The 21,967-nt window shown below is 37.1% G+C and overlaps 1 protein-coding gene across 5 annotated transcripts in view; it reads right to left on the bottom strand.

The window, feature by feature from the left end:
• The window catches only part of diaph3 (diaphanous-related formin 3), a 557,032-nt gene that overhangs the window by 329,289 nt on the left and 205,776 nt on the right, over positions 1 to 21,967 (bottom strand). For all 5 annotated transcript variants that reach the window (XM_049465746.1, XM_049465747.1, XM_049465749.1 and 2 more), the window contains one exon: positions 19,249 to 19,363. In XM_049465746.1, coding sequence (XP_049321703.1) covers positions 19,249 to 19,363 — 115 coding nt within the window. The remainder of the gene's footprint in view (positions 1 to 19,248; positions 19,364 to 21,967) is intronic.

Below are 21,967 nucleotides of genomic sequence, written 5' to 3'. Positions count from 1 at the left end.
CCTGACAGGAACACAACCCCTACAATAGCAGGTCAACCTTGATGCTTAAAACCAGCTAAAGCTGCAATGCTAACAGACACAGCAGCCAGCCATCAGCAGTGCTGAAGCGATGTAGCCGCAATGCTAACAGTGGGTCTCGGAAGACTAGAAGCTGCAATGCTAATAGACACAGCAGCCAGCCTCAGCAGTGTTGAAGCAGTGAAGTCACAATGCTAACAGTCGGTCTCAAAAGACTAGAAGCATTATCTGTACGATGCTACCTGACAACAGGCAGAGAGCTGATTAGATAAAGTTAGTTATTTAGTTACTAGGTATGGCGTGTTGTTTCTGTAGGTTATTCTAAACATGCATTCAGAAACCATGGCTTGCAGAGTGTTAGCCAAGATGTGACACTTCTTGATGAGCTACTGTAATAAATTGTGTAAATAAGTAAAATATATATTAGAGACTATAACATAAAACAGTGCAGTAAATCAGTGCAGGTAGAATGGCAGGGTTTTGTCATCAGCTTACTGGTAATTTAGTGAGGGGAATGTTTAACAATTTTCTGTAGCTCACACCCACATTCACAGAAGTTTCTCGCAAGTGCTTTTTCTTACAAAATCACCTTTACACACAAAAATAGTGAAGAACACCCTCATCTTGTTAATTATGTTGCATAAGGGCTTAAAGAACACATGCTCGAAACAGCTGAAGCGTTTAATTTTAGACCGAGTGCTGCAAAAATACCCAGCTTAAATATCACAGACTAAAACACTACTGCTCTTCCTATGTTCTTACACATTTTATTTTTATTATTATTTTTAAATTTACTCATCACACTTATCTGTTTTTTGTACCGTGGATCTTAGCTATTTACCAGTATTGGTAAAAATATAGGCAAGCAAACTGCAAATTTTACCCAAGCATGCTTATCTCCTTTATACCTCTCAAAGCAGAGAAACAAACTCAAACAGTGGGGAAACAAACTCACTTCAGTTATTTTTTTCATTTTATTGAAAAGTCTATTCGCTCTCCCCAAACTATAGGATTCATGAGTTCCAAACACATCTGTGTCCACAGGTGTATAAAAGCAGCATCTAGTCATGCAGACTGCTTCTACAAACATTTTCAACGCCAAAAATGTGCTGCTGAGCTTTTAAACAGTGATTTTAATAGGACATGTAGCTCAGACGTACACATAGTGAAGGGAGCCATACGGCTATGAGCAGTGAACAATGCACAGACCGCACGAATAAACAGCATGGCGCAGCAGAGACAGTGTTAGTTCGTAGTTGTGGTAGGTGGCATTATCTCTCTAAAATATCAGTTTACACTGCACCTTCTCAGCAGTTTAGTTTAAACTAAAGGAGTATATTTGATAGCTGGGTCGAATCGAATGGAGCGAACCGGTCCAGAGTTTTTGGGACCGAACCGAGATCGCCTCCTCTAGCAGGTCTCGTCCGGTGGTTTTGATCTTCACCCGAGTGTGATTACAGTTTTCACACCTGCTCAATTGAACTACTCTAAAAGTACAAACCAACCAGAGTCTGTTTTAATCGAAACAAATAGTGCTGGTGTGAAAACGCCCTCAGAAACGAAGTGGAAGGGCACGTAAAAAAAGACAGACTGGGGTCAGCAGATGTGCAAACTGTGCAAATCACTACAGACCCTTCAAACTTCATGTGGTCTTCAGATTAGCTTAAGTACAGTATAGTTTATAGAGCTTTATGGAATGGGTTTCCATAGATGAGCAGCTCCATCCAAACCATACATCACCAAATCTACTGTAGAAATAATCTGGATGCTTTTTTACGTTCTGATAAATAGAAATAAATAAACTGTTCACCCAGTGCACCAAGCATATAGTCCAAAAAGAGGCATTAAAAAAAGTATAGGTTGTTTTGATATAGAGTGAATTTCAGGCTCCAGAACTGGTAGTTCAATTAAATGTTATTGACTAAACTAAATTTGCTGATAAAGGACAGTTTCCTAGATTGGGATTAAGCCTCATCTTACTACAAAGCATTTCGAAATAAGATTTTTCTGCCCTGGAATTCAACCCAAAATATTTTAATAATAAAATATTTGGACACGTATTTTCTAGTTTTCTTCATAGTACACATATTGGTTTTATAGCTGTTGATATTAATCATCAATAACTAGATAAATGATCATACTTCTTGTATAATCATGTACAGCACTGGGCATCTGGATTTTATTCAGCATCTCATCCCTGCCTGTGTCTCTTTCAGACAACCTGCCGAGATCCTCAAACATTTCCGACAAATAAGTAACAGAGATGTAAAGTCAGTCCAAATCTTCCACCTCTCCATCTCAGATCTCCCACTCACTATTCCAGCATGCACTGGCAGGATGTAGAAATGTTTTGGCCAAAATAAAACGTGAACAAAAAGAGTTTGTTCTTTCACCACTGAAAGATACTGAAAGAAAGAAAATAAGTGAGTGAAATCTACATAGAGAAAGGCAGCAGGTCAGCTGGTAAAGAACTAAATGACAAGGCTAAGTTAGCTCAGCTAATGTTACTATTTTACTAATGTTACTATTTTACTAATGTTACTATTTTACTAATGTTACTATTTTACTAACGTTACTATTACCTGTAAAGCTTGTTTCTTTCAAATGAAAAAATCCAGTCTTTAAAGAGCTAGTAAGTGTAATAAACTAATGCATGATAAGTGATAATGAAGTTTTTTTTTTTTTTTTTTTTTTTCTTTCTATTAATATTTACACACTATAAGGCACACTTAAAATTACTTATTTTGCCCAAAAATTGACAGTGCAACTTTTATAATCTGGTGTACCTAATGTATGAATTCTACTAGGCAGGCTGCTCCACTTAGATATATACAGCATTATACAAGAGTTTCAGTTTAGTTCTCCAGCTTACTCTACTGTAAATAAACTAAAGCTCAACTCAAACTCAGGATAGAAACCTGTTTTTTTTTGTTTGTTTTTATTAGCTTAGCTTTAAAATTCTCACCACTCCGCAGCGAGACCTGATGACTTATAAGGAAAACATGGTGAGACTCCTGTTTCTTACTAGTGTCACAACATACATAATGCACCTTAAAAATAGGCAAGAAAATAGAAGGTTTTTGAAAGTGTGACTTAAAATACAGTGGGGAAAAAATATGGTTGTTAAATCGGCCGTATCCCCCTCTCTCCCACACTCCCTGCATTGTACACAGCAGAGGTCTGGGAAACAACAGGGGTGGACAGTGGGCCTTGCCATCACTGTCGAAAATAAATCTAAAAGACTCTAGATAAAAAAACTGACTGAAAAATTGACTGAAATATTATTAGCCATTCTTTAAAAAAATAAATGGAATTTTCTGAACACTAAACATTGGGCGGCCAAATATTTGGTGCATCCCTGGCAGAAAGTAGAGGGAAACAGCTTTATTGAATGGCTGACGGGTAATTTTAGAAAGTTGTTTAGTTGAGTAGAGTAAGTGAGTAACAGCTCGGCTGCTGAGCGCCTGAACGGATGCTCGATCTGCTGGTCCTCCGTGAAGAGATCAGACCTGCTGCCAGATCCGGAACTGGTAAACATTCTCCTCCAAACATTTTCTGCATTCATTCCATCAGTACCACTGCTCCTTTAGTGCGGATGTGGAAATAAGCACATTCATTATTAATAAAGGAAATTAAAACAAAAAAAAATCGCACCGTCTGTCGAGGAGCGATGTTCTTGTTGTTCTCTGATGCACAGCAGCCGACCGATGTTGTGACAAAGCGTGTTTAAGCAGCTCGAGTCGTCATCCTTCTGATTCAATGTTTAATAGGGATCCAGATGCCGCTGCACTTATGGGAAATTAAGAAAAGGTTGAGTGCTGATGTAAACCAGAACCAGCACCCATTAGGAGAGACGGATGCGGAGGTAGGGAGGGTGAGCGGGAGACAACGAGAGATTAACAAAGAAGAAGAGAGAAAAGAATGAAAGAGAGAAAAATAAAAAAGTGTGAAAAATGGTGGAGGTGGAGTAAACAATAGAGAGAGAGAGAGAGAGAGAGGTCAGGAAACGCGAAACAAACTATTTCACTCAGCAGTTAAGAGTCCCAAAACCAATTATATGTGAAATAGGCGTGAGATTTGTGTGGAAGTGTGAACAAAACAAACACACTGATTCTGACATTTTCTTGAAATCTGATTTATATGTAATATCTCTCGTCTTCCTTCCTTCTCTCCACCTCTCCCTCTCTGAACACATTTGTATCTCTCGTTCTATGATAAAAAAATAAATAAAAAATCGCACGCAGTTTCTCTGAAAAAAAAAAATGCTATTAATAGGTTTATGTTTAAGTAAATTAAACATCATTGTTTTATTCTATAAACTACAGACAACATTTCTCCCAAATTCCAAATAAAAATATTGTCATTTAGAGCATTTATTTGCAGAAAATGAGAAATGGCAGAAATAACAAAAAAAGATGCAGAGCTTTCAGACCTTAAATAATGCTAAGAAAACAATTTCTTATTCATAAAGTTTTAAGAGTTCAGAAATCAATATTTGCTGAAATAACCCTGGTTGCTTTATAATCACAGTTTTCAAGCATCTTGGCATCATGTTCTCCTCCACCAGTCTTGCACACTGCTTTTGGATAACTTTATGCTGCTTTACTCCTGGTGCAGAAATTCAAGCAGTTCAGTTTGGTTGGATGGCTTGTGATCATCCATCTTCCTCTTGATTATATTCAAGAGGTTTTCAATTCAGTAAAATTTTAAGTGGTCTCTTTTTTTTTTTTCCCAGAGAAAATATTCCTCTCTCTCTGTACCTACAGCCAACTATTTTTTGTCTTTATCTGCTCAGCACACTAACCGGATACCTCTCTCTAGAGTACATCACACAGGCCAGTATGATGAGTATCGGCAAACTAAAGAGATAGCCCTCTCAAAAGTACATAGTTAAGCTAAAGTTAAAGTATAGCGAATATTAGTACACTAACTGGATACCCCCCTTAGGACTCCATCACCTAGAATCATACATTGAGTTTAACATGGCATCCAGCCTTGCCTTACTGTATTTGGTTTCCTTGATTGACTGATGAGCTGAAAGACTTTCCAAAGATTATCCATCAGTATTGCCCTAAAACACGTCAAATCACAACAGTAAACAAACCCAAGATGCAATAGTATTGGCTAATGGTTGGATCACTGAAACCAAAATCAGATGAGGTCAGAGCTGCATCTCAATCCCTATTAACACAACTTCGCTGAGCGAGTTAAGAGACATCTGCTGAAGAGAAATACATCCTTGAGAGACAGAGAGGTTCCAAGAGCTGTGTTTTGACAAGCCTTAAGACAACATAAGCACAAGAAAAGAAAGAAATTAATGTCAAATCCTTTATCATTTTTCAAGGGCATACAGAGAAACAGGACATTTTTTTTTTTTAAGAGCAAGCTTGGAAAGCTCTAGAAGAGCCTTTAAAGAGCAGAAGTGCAGTAACCTCTAGATATTTTCCCTTACCGAAGAGTGGGTTTATAAATGTGAAAAACATCTCGGCAAAGCGATCACAAACACAACGCACAATTCAGCCAAAAAATGTCTTAATGATACATACACTATGAATGTTGAGAAATGTCATGAAATCAGAATAACTATACAGCTTTCTGTAAAGCAGGGCTGCATCTAATCACTTTTAGTAGTCGACTAAGCTGATGATTATATTTTTTCGATTAGTCGAATAGTCACGATTATTTCTTTGCCATGCCTATTATTACATTACATTATTATTATTATTATTATTATTATTATTATTTTTATTATTATTATTATTATTATTATTACATTATTTGTACTTCCTATTGATGAGGCTCCCGATTCAATGCATATTTTACTGCACATTTACGTAAATAAACTTTATATGTGTGTGTGTGTATATATATATATATATATATATATATATATATATATATATATATATATATATATATATATATATACACACACACACATATAAAGTTTATTTACGTAAATATAAATATATATACGTGCATACAGTTTACCCACACCGAAACAAGTCTCAGCCACACTGAAACATCACTGGCCAACTAAGCATAAGCCGCCAATCAGGATGCTCCATTGTGTATGTGCGTCTTTTTTGCTCGCCCCTTTTTTTTCTCACATGCATTCTCTCTCTCTTTCACTCCATCACACTCCATTAACGACACGTCAACACTTAAATTCTGCGTCGCCATTTGTTTTTTTTTTTTTTGTTTGTTTTTTTGCCGATTACTTCGAATAATCGTTGCAGCCCTACTGTTCAGTGCTTTTAATTTGAAATGACAGATACAGGAGGACAAATGGAGAGAGGAAACAAGTGAAAGGGTGATTAAAATAGCTACTGTTTAGAATTAAATCTGACATTTTTCAGCTCCTTCCCAGCACTGCATAAAGTGGTGCTCTGAAAGCAGGGATGCCAGACTGCAACAGCAGTTTCCAGCTAAAACTAGTTTCTATCATGTGGGCCTGCTGGCACTGCTGAAAAAAATATATATATATTAAATCTTGCACTGATAAATGTATGTCATGAACACAGCACAAAACATTTATAGTTTCAGTTAGTGTGCTCACAGTTCAGCGAGAGAAGAACGCATTTTAAAATAATTAAAGCCTGATTTACTGCAGTGTAGAAATGAAACACAGCGGCTCCACCACAGAGCATAACATTAACATTTTAAAACGTTTCACTACCTTGTAAAGGCAAGCAAAGGGCACGCTTTTACCATTTGTCTTATTTGAAGATTAAAATGCAGTGTATAATTCAGGGTACAGTGACACACTGTCTCTGCAGACCACGAGTCTGAGTTTGTACGTGTGTGTGCGTGCGTGTAACTGTGTGTGTGTGTGTGTGTGTTGGGACTTGTATACAGCTCTGCACTGTGACAAGTAGACAATGTCAGGATGAATAATTGAATAAATGAAAGAAAGGAGTACAGTGACATGTCAGGACAAATAAAAACTAGGTGAATGAGGGTTTTTAGGAGGCTGATGAGCACAGAGAGAGATGAGAAAAGAAATGAGAGATAAGAGAGATCTTCTTATCCTGGTGGTCATGAAAGTGTATAAAAGTCACTGAACATAAACTGTGTGTTGCTGCTCATACCATCAGCCGGTCTAGGGGTGGGCGATATGGCCCTAAAATAATATCACAATATTTAATGGTATTTTCGCAATAACGATACTCTTGGCGATATAAATTAGTGATTTTTTTTTTTTCAAGAATACACTACTGCAACAAAATATACATTTTATTTTATTATTGCATACAAATTATGTCACACCACTACCTGAGATATATAAAAAAAAAAAAAAAAAAAAAAAAAAAAAAAAAAAAAAAACAAGAATTTGATCAGATTTGTAATAAAAGTCAATGATCCTTAATGTCATGATACTAATAATGATGCACTCCAAATATCACCATATATCCAGGATTAAAGTAAATCAGCTGCCGGAGCCCCGAGAAAGCACAATTGGTCTTTTTTGCTCTCTCTGGGTGTGTACAGTTGATGGTGCTCTTTGCCCCTCATCACTCCTAGGGTGATGTGGATCAGGACAAGGCTGCGTCTGTTAGCTGATTTATCAGAACCGAGTCGCTGCGCTTTCCTCCGAGCGTTAGCACTGTGAAGCTACTCGGCAATGCTGCATCAGCAGCAGTTTAAAAAGAGGCGGAGTCTGACTTCACATGTATCGGAGGTAGGGATGCAAATTATCGATTAATTCGTTAATCATTAGTTGATTGATCTTATCGATCGACTTTCGATTAATTGATAAGCGGCGTTTTTACCTGAATTTTAGTGTTTCAATAGGGCCTTTAAAAATACCAGCTAAATAGTTAAAACACTGAGCTCAAAAAGTATATATTATATTATGATAATTATATTGTATTATAATATATTATATATTCCTCAAGTAATTATGCATTAGGAAAAGAAAGCAGACTTTTTATGGTATAAGAAAATACATTCTTTCATTTAAAAAAAGAAATAAATTAAGGATCAGTTTTTGCGTTTTTGTAACATTAGACATATTAAAAAAAAAAAAAAAGAATAGAAGAAATTAAATAGAGAGCCAAACAGATTATTATTGAGCCTATAGATTATGAAGAAACTGCATCTAGGCTATTAATTAGGAAATCCTCAACAATCCTCAATGCAATGAGATCCTGAAACCCTGTACCGTCAACTGTCTTGATTGGCATCAAATCTCTCTTGATCATGCTGCATATCCTCTCTGTAATGTCCTCCGCCCTTCTCTCATCACACGCTCGCGCTCTCAGTGAAACTGTGACGGTGTTCAAATGATAACTGAGTGAGCTAGTGGAACTGTTGTATTTCAATACCGCATTACACAGAGAACATTTGACTTCTTTGCCTAAATTAACACTGTTGAAATGGTCCCACACCGCACTTATTTTCGCCCGCTTCATTTTGTTTTCAACCCTGGTCTCTCGCGAGTCGTGTTCACCTCTCGTTCTCACGCTCTGTTCAAGTTACTACAGTAGCGCCCTCTAGCGATTAATCGCGAGTAATACATTTTGTTCGAGCAACCTCTTGATCGACAATTAATCTAAAGTCGATTAATCATTTGCATCCCTAATCGGAGGAGGCGTGTGCTAGTCTTCACCCTTCTGGTGTTGAGGCATCACTAGTGATAGGGGGAGTCATAATAAGTGGGTTGGGCCATGTAAATTGTGGAGAAAATGGGATAAAAATAAATAAATATATATATATATATATACATACATATATGTATATACATATACATATATACATACATACAGTATGGTAAAACACCAATGCAGCTTTCTTCAGCTACAGAGAGACAATGCAAAATTATATTATTATAAGCTGTCAACAGCTCTGAACTAGAATGTAACATATACTTAGAAACAGTGACCAGCTGATTTAATAAACTTAAATACAGCACTTTTAGCCATACTCCAATACAAGATATTACCATTTTTGAGAGTTTGAGAGGTTAGTTAGATTAATAGCTAAAAAAAAATCAAGAATGCAAGCCCTGCAAAAGTATTCACAGTGACAAAATCTGTTTTTACACACCTAGGAAAACATCTCTTAAAAATATGTTAAAGACTGAAGATCCCAGGAAAGAAAATCTCTGCTTCCTCTTACATTTCAAATTTGCCCACATTAAATCAACACTGTTACTGTTAAATTAACAGTGTGAGTGTTGATGGGGTGTCACGTGACCGCGACGAAGATGGCAGCTTAGAGAGGGAGCTCCGTAGAACCGTGCACAATTTCAACGAAAAAACTCCAGACAAACGTCGCTATTTGTTCGAGTCTGAGCATGTCAAACCCCTCTGCGACCAAGCAGTGTGATATTTTTACACGAGCACGCAAAAACACGCCAAAACCGACTTCAACGAGTCCTCCAGCTAATAAGGCTGCTAGCATTAGCAACGACAACATGGCTAACATAGCCGAAGTTTTAAACGAGCTGAAAGCGCTTCGTGCGGACTTCGGGACGAAGCTGGATAATATGACCAGTCACTTGACCGATATGACAGCCTCGCTGACATCACTGGAGAGCAAGGTAACAGAAATGAGAGGAGATGTTTCTGCTAACACAGCCCGCATTGATGAAGCAGAACGCCGTGTCAGCGATGTGGAAGATGTACTGGAAAACACTAACGCTACATTGAACTCGGCAATTAAGCGAATCGCCTTTCTCGAATCCAAAGCAGACGACCTGGAAAATCGGGGTAGGAGAAAGAATCTCCGTGTGCTTGGGGTGAGAGAGGGAGCTGAAGGTAAACAGCCATTGTTCGACTTCATGAACAACATGCTACCGCGATGGCTGGGGTTGAGTTCTGAAACAGCTTTCACCTTGGAGCGTGTGCACCGCACACTCGCATCTGCAAAACCCAACCAAAACAGAGCGATTTTGGTTCGCTTTCTAAAGTTCCAGGAGAAGGAGTTCGTTTACAGAGAAGCACGGCGCAAGGACATTACTCACGAAGGGGCAAAGATCACGGTGGTGCAGGATCTCTCAGCGGAGACAGTTCGAGTTCGCCGAAGCTTTAACGCTATTACTAAGCAATTTGTTGACATCAAGGCCTTCCGCGGATTTCAACACAGTCCCTGCAAACTCAGAGTCCTGCATAATGGCAAGATACACCTCTTCTCAACACCGCAAGAAGCGGAGGAATTCTATGGGAAGATCTCCCAGCCCAAGTGAATACTATAGAAACGTTTGAACGTTTAAAAACTGAACACTGCATAATGGTAAAAGGCAAGCTACATCTCTCTGAACAAACCTTACAGGCCTGAGGTGATTTTTTTTTTTTTTTTTTTTCTCTTCCCTTATATAAATGGTTGAGTTTGGTATGACTTAATAAGTTGTATAGTTCGCGAATGAGATATGTTCAAAAAAGGAGTATCTTATAAAACAAAGTGCACGGTTTAGGAGAACAAATTGTTTATTTGAAGGTATGGGTCGGGTTTTGTTGACTAGTTGCTCCCCAAGTGTTGTGGATCAACGTCCCCTGTATTTTTTTCGACCTGAGGGAGGGAGGGAGGAGAGTGGGTTGGATACACGTCAGTGGGGGGGGGGGGAGAAGGGGTGGGGGGAGAGGGGGGTTGTTCGTTCAGTGTGTCAGTGTGTGTTCAGGCATGTGCACCGTTTTTTTTTTTTTTTTTTTTTTTTTTTTTTTATTGCTTTAATTGCTTCAAAATTTATGTTCTGACAACTGATAACAAACTATGGATGTAACAGAACAAAGTAAATTTAGAATTGAAATTACCAGCTGGAATGTTAGAGGGATAAGAAAGTTTGCCAAACTTAAACAAGTAATGAATAGGATAAAATATCTTAACTCTAGAATAGTTTTCTTACAAGAAACTCACTTAACCGACTTAGACATGTATCGTTTGAACAAAAAGTGGCCAGGACAAGTTTATTGTGCCTCATATAAAACGCATGCCAGGGGGGTCGCTATACTCATACACAACTCAATATCATTTCAGGTCAAAAAAACCATACAGGACCCATATGGAAGATATATTATTGTACAAGGCGAAATACAGAATCAAAAACTAAATCTTATAAATGTTTATGGCCCCAACGAGGACAACCCATCCTTTTTCAAAAATCTATTTCTTACAGTATCTGCTTTAGAAGGGTTAAATATTATAGGGGGGGATTTCAACTGCACCTTAAATCCATTGTTAGACAGATCCACCCACACTGACATGGCCCATGTACAAACTAGGAAAATGCTTACTAATCATATGAAGGATCTAAGATTAATCGATATATGGAGGACACAGAACCCTAATGACAGAGAATATTCTTGCTACTCAAGTACATATAAAACGCATTCCCGTATCGATTATTTTTTAATTTCAATGGAACTACAGAAAAAAGTAAAAAAATGTTGGTATAATAGTATAGTAATCAGTGACCACGCAGCCGTATCAATGGAAATTCAATTAGGAAGACTGGAACGTTGTTCAAGATGGAGACTACAAACATACTTATTACAAGATCCAGTCTTTGTTAAATTTATAGAAAATTGCATTAATACATATTTTGACATGAACAGAGATGAAACTACAGCTAGCATAAGATGGGAAGCGTTTAAGGCCTACATAAGGGGAGAAATGATTAGTTATAAAAAGTCAACAACAAAGCAAAATAATTTGGAGCTGCAAACATTGGAACACAAAATTAGAGAACTTGAAAAGGAAATCTATGAGGATGAGGACACAGGAACATTACAGAATCTATTAGTTTTGAGAGCGGAATATGATAAATTGACATCTGATAAGGTAGCTAAAAGTTTAATGTGGACTAAACAAACCTATTATGACCAAGGGGAAAAACCAGGTAAACTACTAGCATGGAGGGTTAAAAAAATACAAGCTGAGAGAACAATCTTAAGCACAAAGCTGGCATCTGGCAACTTAACGACGGACCCGCAGGAGATTAATGATAACTTTAGAGACTTTTATAAACTATTATACGAGTCAGAACATACAGGAAATAGGGAGGACCAGACAAAATTTCTTAACCAGTTACAATTTCAGAAGATAACAGAGGATGAAATGATAAAATTAGATAGCTCATTAACAGTAAAGGATCTCTCTAATGCTATAGGTGATATGAAAAGCGGTAAAGCACCAGGACCAGATGGCTTACCAATAGAGTTTTACAAGACATTTGGTAAAAAGCTTGTAAAACCACTTCTGGATATGTTTGAAGAATCGCTGGATAAAGGAATGCTTCCAGACTCACTCAGATTAGCTTTAATAACCTTAATATTAAAACCAAATAAGCCCCCGGATGAATGTGCCTCTTACAGACCAGTTAGTTTAATGGGATGTGATACAAAAATATTATGTAAAGCCCTTTCAAGGAGATTGGATGAATATCTGCCTAACCTGGTTAGGGACGATCAACAAGGTTTCATACAGAAAAGACAAGGATACCACAACATTAGAAGGGTCCTAAATATACTTTATGAGAAACACAATGCTTCAGATACAGCAATACTATCAGTAGATGCTAGCCAAGCATTTGATAGAATAGAATGGAACTACTTGTTTGATGTGCTTCCTAGATTTGGTCTAGGTAACAACTTCCTTAAATGGATTAAATTGCTATATACAAACCCAATGGTTGTAGTATTAACTAATAATACCATTTCAAAACCCTTTAGTCTAAAGAGGTCTACTAGACAGGGCTGCCCACTATCACCGCTATTATTTACATTAGCAATTGAACCCTTGGCTATAGCTGTACGAATGCACACAGAAATACAGGGTATTACAATTGGTGTCACAGAACACTGCATTTCTTTATTCGCCGATGATATAATTTTCTTCTTGTCAAAATTAAAAACAAGTATCCCCAATCTGATAACATTAATAGAGAAATTTGGAAGATTTTCTGGATATAAAATTAATAATTCTAAATCAGTGCTAATGTTCCTCAACAAAAAAGAAAGATATAATCCCATGATAAATACCCCATTTGCTACAACTATAGAGGGTTTCAGATATTTGGGGGTGAAGATAACTCCAGAAATAAGTGAAATAATCCCATCCAATTATAACCCCCTGCTAGAGAAAGTTACTGACACATTAAATCGCTGGTCTGTTTTACCCATATCTATGATTGGCCGAATAAACCTGATAAAAATGAGTATATTACCTAAATTTTTATTCTATTTCCAGACACTTCCACTGCCGTTACCAAGGTCCTTTTTCGATACACTCAATAAAATAATAAGCCATTTCATTTGGAATAACAGGAAAGCCAGACTTCGCCTTAAGCTGTTATATTTGCCTTATGAGAGGGGAGGCCTTCAATTACCCAACTTCGAATGGTATTATATGGCTGCCCAACTAAGTGCGGCATCGTGTTATTTCAGCGAGATAACACCCCCTGCCTGGATGGATATAGAACAGCAGTCCATTCCTGATCTGCCATTGTGTTCATATTTATACTCGAGTAATATCAAGACATTGAAAAGATGCACAAAAAATCGCTTTCTTAAAAATACAGCTTTAATCTGGCATGCCACACATGAACACATGGGAGATGAACCTACATTATCTCAATTCACTCCTATTTGGGGTAATGAACAGTTTACACCCGGTAGAAAAGACGGAGGTTTTAGGCTATGGAAAATAAAAGGAATTAAAAGAATAATGGATCTTTATGAGGAGGGAACTTTACTATCCTTTAACCAGTTGTGTCAAAGATATGACATTCCTAAGAAACATTTTTTTAAATATCTACAGTTGAAAAGCTACATGTCCTCAAAATATAAACAAATAATGTGCTTACCGCCTTTATCAGAACTTGAGAAAGTAACACTTCAAAATTTAGAAGGGAAGGGACATGTATCTAAATATTATACCATTTTAGTTGCACATAGCAAAGAATCAGTATTGGACAAATTGAATGCATGGAGAACAGACACTAGAGATAACATTGACGAAATAGATTGGAGAGAGGCCTGTTTAAAAGCACAAAAACTGACTATAAATACAAGGTTTCAATTACTTCAATACAAATGGTTAATGAGAATGTATATAACACCTGTTAAACTCCACCACATGTCTGCTAACATCCCAGATATCTGTACTAAGTGTATGACTGAAAAAGGAGACCTTCTTCATTGCTTATGGGCATGTACAAAAATTTATAGCTTTTGGAGGGATGTTATAAACTGTTTGTCAGAGATGTTCAATGCTATAGTCCCTTTAAATGCCAAATTGTGCCTGTTAGGGATATATCCGGAGAACTTTTTGCGAAAAGTGAAACAATACCCAGTCCTGGACTTCGGGCTTCTCCAAGCCAGGAGGACGATTGCATTATGCTGGAGGAGCATGGAAGGTCCTACATTGAAACTGTGGATAAGAGAACTCTCAAATTCTATTGGACTAGAAAGATTAACATATATTGTAAGGGGCAAACGAAAAGAGTTTATCAATCTCTGGGAACCATATATGATGATGATGACAAATGTCGATACAAATTGTAAGTAATAACAATTTGTGAACTATTCATTTATCTACTTTTTCTGTATTAAGGTTTTTTTTTTTTTTTTTTTTTTTTTGTTTATTGTATCGTTAATTATTTAGTTATTTTATTTTATTTATGTATTTTAATTCTTTATAAACATTGAGGGACGGTGCTTTGTGCCTGATGGGGGGAAAAAAAAAACTAAACTACAATAAAGATACTATTATAAAAAAACAGTGTGAGTGTTAGCGCTGGCAAATTTGCTGTGTAAAATGTAGAAATGTTTAAACAGCAAGTAGTTTTAATATTTTACCCCAAGTGTGAATCATAATATTATCTAAAAAGAGGAATAATGAATATTGCCAACCCTAATTCTCATCAAATCACCATGTTGATTAACAAAAGAGAATAAACTCAAGGTCTATCTCACAGCCAGCAAAAAGTCTTTTAATCAAAACTTGCAAACAGGGCTGATAATCTAACTGTGTCATCTCTCCCACCGTCTGCTCCTGCTGATCATCTCATTCCTGCATTGAATCCCGTAAGACCACATCAGCAGCTCTGTTTGCACATCAGATTACTTTCATCTACTTGTAAAAAAAATCTGCAGGTGATCCACGATGAACGTAATTCACAGACTCTGTACCTTCCTTAAGCATGCAGTCTACATTTTACAGGAGTTGATTTCAGTTTGGTGCTGTTTTTTTTTTTTTTTTTTTTAATGTTATATAGAAAATATACAGATTTTTTTCCTGTGATTTTACCATACTACAGTATTTTGCACACTATGAGGTGCACTTAAAATTTATAACCATGCTAGTGCTATCGCAGTTCAGTGGTGAATAATATCGGCCTGTTGCCTGCTGCTAACCCTGGCTAGCACTGCTGGAGCAGCATTAGCGTTAGCCGCTAACTGCGCGAAGCACTAGCTCTTTTGACAATTAGAGGTGAAGATTCTCAGTCTGTAGCCTGCTCCTAACCCCGGCTAGCACTGTTGGAGAAATATTAGTATTAGCCACTAACCGTGCTAGCGCAGTTCAGTGGTGAATAATATCGGCTTGTAGCCTGCTGCTAACCCCGGCTAGCACTGCTGAAGAAGGATTAGCACTAGTCGCTAAACAACCTTACTCTTTTGGCATTCAGAGGTGAGTGTTACTGTCCTGTAGCCTGCTGCTAACCCTGGCTAGCACTGCTGGAGCAGCATTAGCATTAGCCATTAACCGAGCTAGTTCTTTTGCCTTTTTGTATTTATTTTTTTACAGTAAATTTGATGTTAGAATACAATTACCAAAATTATCTAATGAGCTGTTAGTCATTCTTGTTCAGTGCTCTCATTTATATTTATCTTCTGGTCTGGATAAATAGCTTTTAAATCTTTATGTTGCATCTTATTTTAATTATTACTGGTGCATGCTGACCTTCTAACTGCACCAGCTCAGAAATTTTTAATTGTTTGTTAACAAGACGCATGAAATACACATGCTGGACAAATCGGGAATCCATGTGAGAAAATTCTCTACTTCTGGTCGTTTAGGCTGCACTGTAAACTCAATAAAGGTGGTCTGAGACACCAACCTTGTTTAGCCCCCAGTCTCTACTAAACATACTCTGACTGCAAATTCAACATCATGTCGGAACATTTTGCTTCATTTCTACTGAATAGAGAGAAGAGGAACCAGACACTGGTACCAAAAACATACTGCAATTATCCTAATCATCCTTTCATCTGAGAAAAATGCAGCATAAAGACATGAAAAATCCTATCATAAAAAAAACAGGTTAAAAGGTAACAAAGAGCATCTCTATACAGGGATCCAAGAGTATTATTCCTAAGTAAGAACTTCAGTGAGTCATAAATGAATCACTAAGAAACCATCAGAAGAATATTAAGACTGAACACAGGGTTAACTGCTGTGAAATCACTTGAGTTCAGCCAACAATGCAAATTTAATTCATGCCCAAAAATCTGACACCAGACATCTATTGTAATTACAGACCATTCAAAAAACACTAGCCGAAATTTGTGCTCCGTCGGCTCAGATGATGGCCACTTCAGATGTAATTTGAGAATTGACGCTTAACTCTTACAAGAGTCCACATAAAATCAGTGTGTTCTACAACAGTTTCAGAGGAAACGAGATATTAGCTGGTTGTACTTTTTGCAACAACAGTCATTTAAAGAAATTGGCCTTTTTCACCGATCATTAGAAAACCACTGAAGAAAGAACTCAACAAATATGAGAAAATGCAACAACAAACTTCATTGGAGAGAAGTGAATCTCCCTCAAAAATTTCCACTGATAGCAGACTCAAACACACTCATTAGATCTACAACATGATTTGCTTAATCAATGAAAACCATCCATCCGTTGACTACCGCTTATCCGGGGGATGCGACCCTGATCCGCGGATACCAATAAGATCTACCAAAGGACGGTATGCATGTAGTGTGAGCTCAATCTAAGCTTGCGCTCCGAACAAGATGACGTTAGTAAAGGTGTCACGATTCTCTAAATTCTTGATTCGATATTATTTCCGATTTTAGAGTCACGATTCGATTCGATTCTCAATTTTCTTTTTTCTTTTTTACAGCAGAGAGGCCTATGCCAGTTTTAGATTAGCCTATGGTCAGTCATTGGTTTGATTCATCAAGTTTACATTATCTTATTTCAAAAGGTGGGCTTGATATAAGTGATGCAAAGTGATACAAGTGATCTGTAATACACCACATTAGGCACTAATGGTCAAATTTAAATAATTTAATTAAGATATATATGTAATGCCATCTAGTGGCTTGGTAGCAGCAGTGTGCACTATTAAAACAGCAATGTGCAACATAAAATAAATAATAAAAAAAATACAGGAACAGTCATGTACAAAATAATAGAACAATTAGAGCCTAAACAAACTGAACTCCATCCTACTATAACAGTTAAACATGAAAAATAAGACTTTAAGACTTTTTCAGTCCCTGAGAATGACAACTTGACACACAAGTTTCTTTAACAAAGATATATTATTAACTTTTTTCTGAGAGAAAGATGCTCCTTAAGGTACCAAAACTATTAACATATTTGAGGCTAGACAAAACAACTAATATTTTTTTATATTTTAGAGTTTTCACATTCTCTGGAGAAAGAGCTGTTCTTTAAGCAGTCACAATGTCCGCGGCGTCGGCTACAGTGTGCTGCGCCATTTGTGTAGCACGCGCTTGCGTAGCTTAGCAGGAGGGATTGTCAATCCTCTTTTTGACTTCGAGGCTCGAGACCATGACATAATTTCGATCGATTTCTATAAAATATCAAAATCGTGACACCCCTAAACGTTAGGGATGCGATGTTCCTGTAAACAAACATCTTGGTGCTGTACCAAATTCAGCACCCCCGCCAGGAAAAGCACCTTCTCTCCTTCATGTATATGTAACCGTGACTGAGATAATTATATATTTCTAAGTAAGTTAAAGGGAATAATCTCCACTTTTATCAAGAAGATGCAATCCCAAGAGAGGGAGCTTTTCATAGTCAGGGTGTTGAATTTGGCACAACACTAGCAAGCCCACTAAGCAGCGAGTAATGATGTTAGCAAGTTTGGGCACGGATTGTTTAAATGTAGATTGAGTGCAGGAATGCAGGAGAGTGGGGTGGGGGTAGATTCGTGCTCCAGCACAATTTTTTGTCCTCCGGCTCAGCTCTCTCTACACTACAACAGACCAGCTCAGAGTCTGCAACACGGCAGATGCTCTGCCGATCTGTCTGTCGACCTCACACTCAATCCTTTCTTTACTCGTGTACAAGATCCTGAGATACTTGAACTCCAACCTTTTCCGTCTGAGAATAAAGGTCTCAGATTTAAAGAATAAAAAACACTGACTTGCAGCACTTTCACAGATCTCCACATCAACTATGCTTCGCCACTAGCTCATGAACAGTCCTCCTCTGCCACACCAAAGCCAGCTAGCTGATTGGTTCTTTAAGCTAAAGGGCGGCCATTTATGTTCTTTAAGAACACTCCCTTTCAAACTTCAACCAGCAACCAATGCCCTTCATTTTTTGACATCTAGTGTATGTAGATGTGACATGTAAACGTATCGATGTGAACATGCATGCCATATCATGGACAGATCTGTTCATAGGATAGACAGCTACAGCCCACTTCAATACATTCATGTGAACAGTCAAAAGTCAATCTCACCATAAAATCTAAATAGATTAGTGAGGTATGTAACATCAATGATGCTTTTGTAATCCTTTAAAGGTGTTTTAAAACTCTTGTGTTTCAATTGTTGGTAATAAACAATAAAGATCAATACAATATCAAAACATGTAGGCCTTTAAAATAGTTTCCAAAAGTATAGGACTAGCTTTGCATGCCCTTCCAACAAATAATCAATTATATCAACCAAGTATTGCTTCTCGTTACTATTGAAAGTTATTTTATTTTATGTACCTTCATTCAAGTCTACATAAAGAACATTATTTTAAGTTTAAGATTAGTTTAAGATTTGTCTAATTTAATATAGATAATTTTTATAAAAGAAATGCTCAAAAGACATGGTTATTTGTTGGAATGGCTCAAGTAGTATATTAAGTTTTGTGCAGATTATGTATACAGTAAAAAAGGCTTTTTTTCTTTCCCCATGCTCTATACAAGAACATGTAGAAATTAGCTATGTTTTTGGAGAATGTGGTTGAGTGTGAAGCAGGAAACGTTGCTGTGTGTTTGTGTGTGTGTGTGTGTAGACTTACCATTTCTCAGGGAGCTGAAGGTGAGAGCCAGACGCCCGAGCAGATCGTCATCCTCATATCGCTCTTCACTCGCTTTGACCCAGAAACAGTTCTCAGACATCTCTTGAGGACGGATCTAAAACAGACAGACCACACACACAAATAAATAAATAAAGTAAGGCCTTACAATTAAAGACAAAGACACCAAACCAGAGTCTGAATCAAGAGGTCTGTACTATACTGTACAGTACATTTAGTCCAGTTAGTTTTGGCTTCACACTTCAGTTTAGTAACCAAGTTTAAGAACTTTGCTACATTCTGTTGTCATCACCAACTTTTACATGGGCAATTGACACTGATTGTGTTTAAAGCTGCCTTTTCAGGTGTTGTGCCAAATTCTGCTTCCCTGCCTCTTCAACAAAATTTGCATCCAGCAGCAAAAATGAGTGTAACAGATCCGACTCGGATTTATTTTACTTTGTGTTATAAATGGGGGTTAATTGGATCGACAACAACAGATTCCTGTTTTTCTCAGTCAGGATGAATGACACTTCTATCTATTAATGTTTACAGGTAGTGGAAGTTTAAAGGTAGAGGACTGTGTTCATGTTCATGTACAATTGCAAGATTGTTCTGTTCATAAATCATTTAACACTTCATAAAAGGAGCTTACACATCTACATATATAATTTTACTAGATCTGCAAAATCATTAATTGACAGAACTATTAGCCTCGTTGAAAAGGAAACACTTCCATGATGTTTATCTTTATTTAAAAAAGACATACTTTGGTTTGACTTCTTTCACGTCAGAGTATGTTGCATGTGGAAAGATAGTTGAGTTACAACTAACTTCTATAACTATATAAATATATCCTTTTTGAACTTGTACTTTTTTAAACATTTTTCAAAAGCTTAAATATGCATTAAAATGAAAATCTTTTTCGCATTTGATAAGAATTACAGCCTGGCACAAAATATGCTATACCAGCATTGCAGACTGAATTCGCATTGCACTTCCAGATTTTTTTAACTTTTTTTTTTTTTAAATGAACCAATTCTGTTTCTTCCTCCTCTGTTTATTGGGGGATTACAGACTGCCTCAAATTCCAATAATTTGTCTAAAAAACCTAAAACAACTAGCAAAGAGCTTTTACATTGTAGACAGAAAATTTTGGTTCTTTGATACAGTTGATACAGTTCCTGCCCATAGCATGTCATGGTTAATTTAGACTAGATCACACCTCTTTTATTTCATACTGTGGCTTATCGGACAGTCCATATCAATCTGAAAAGTCAGAAAGTCCAAGCTAAGTGTGAAAGCACCATGAAATGGGAGGTTTATGAAAAAGTAAAAGGAACAGCTTCTCAAATATTCATAACTGTGCTACAGAAGAGGGTTTTTTCCTCCTCTTTTGGACCCTCGTCCACATCCATGTCTGCGGCGGCTGGAGTGTGGCCCTTGAGTGGCTCGTCTGCAGCCCTCTCAGTCCACTCAAACCCAGGAAAGAGGGCTCTATTCAAACAACACAGCACAGCCCCTGCAACCACTTCACTCACACACACACACACACACACACACGTCAAAACCAAAAGCTATGAGTAGCTTCAACTACATAAAAAAGCTAATTTGGGGAAGAAAACGATAATAGAGGCCTAACAGTGTGAACAAGTGAACTGATTAAAGTAATAATAATCTGACCCTTTCGTATCAGAACAGAGAAAAAGACAAGGAGACAAACAGGTGTAAAGATGTCAAGTAGATGATAAAGAGGTAGAGGGCCTCAAATACAGCAAAAACACTCTTATAAAGAGTTAAGTAAAAAACAAAAAACCACACACACACACATATACCATATTTGTCGCACTATAAGACAAAGCTAAATTAAGCTAAGTTAAGTAATCAAAACTGTAATCCTAAAAAAAAAAAAAAAACATTTCAGATGAGTCAGACAAGTCAAATAAGAGCTGGATATTAATCTGCACAGTTTATTTGGGTAAGTAAAAAGTAAAATTATTCTGTTTATTTACAGTATGCTTAGATTTTCAAATTTCCAATAAAGCTTGAGCATTGGCATTAACAGCTAACCACTAGCAGGTAAGGCTAATACGGCCCCAGCAGTGGCAGCCGGGGTTGTCAGCAGCCTACAGGCCGATAACACTCAGCTCTGAACCAACAAAGAGCTAGTGTTTAGTGCAGTTAGCTGCTAATGCTAATAGTGCTGAATAGAACTAAACCGAATCTCCTGTATATATCTGTACTTCAGTGGCTTTACTGTTCCTTAATACCTCACAGGTAGAATTCATACATACCGGATTATAAGGTGAACTGACGATTTTGGGGAAAATTAAAGGATTTTAAGTGCGTCTTATTGTACGAAAAACACAACATTTGTTTGATATTATACTTACTGACAAAAAATGGATAATGCACCGATAGGTTTATGTTTGAAACGAAAAGAAGCTCTATATGTGAGAACGTTGAATATGATATATGTGTAATGTCTATCAGTCAACAGTCTTTCACAAAGAGGTACACTACCCAAAAGTAGCCTCTGAGAGCCTTTTTTTATAGGGCAGTGAGGAAAGCATTTCAATGCCATTTTTTTTGTTTATTTACAGTAAGTTAGTTATCTAATATTTTGACTGGAATGGTCAATAATAGAGGCCACCACGCTAAGTATTGCTTCACAAGGCTCCTGAATACGGTAGATGTAGATGCTTCATAGCTTACCAAAGTC

Source organism: Astyanax mexicanus, chromosome 16 (assembly GCF_023375975.1).
Source record: "Astyanax mexicanus isolate ESR-SI-001 chromosome 16, AstMex3_surface, whole genome shotgun sequence".
NCBI lineage: Eukaryota > Metazoa > Chordata > Actinopteri > Characiformes > Acestrorhamphidae > Astyanax > Astyanax mexicanus.
This window is presented reverse-complemented; position numbering and strand designations above follow the sequence as displayed.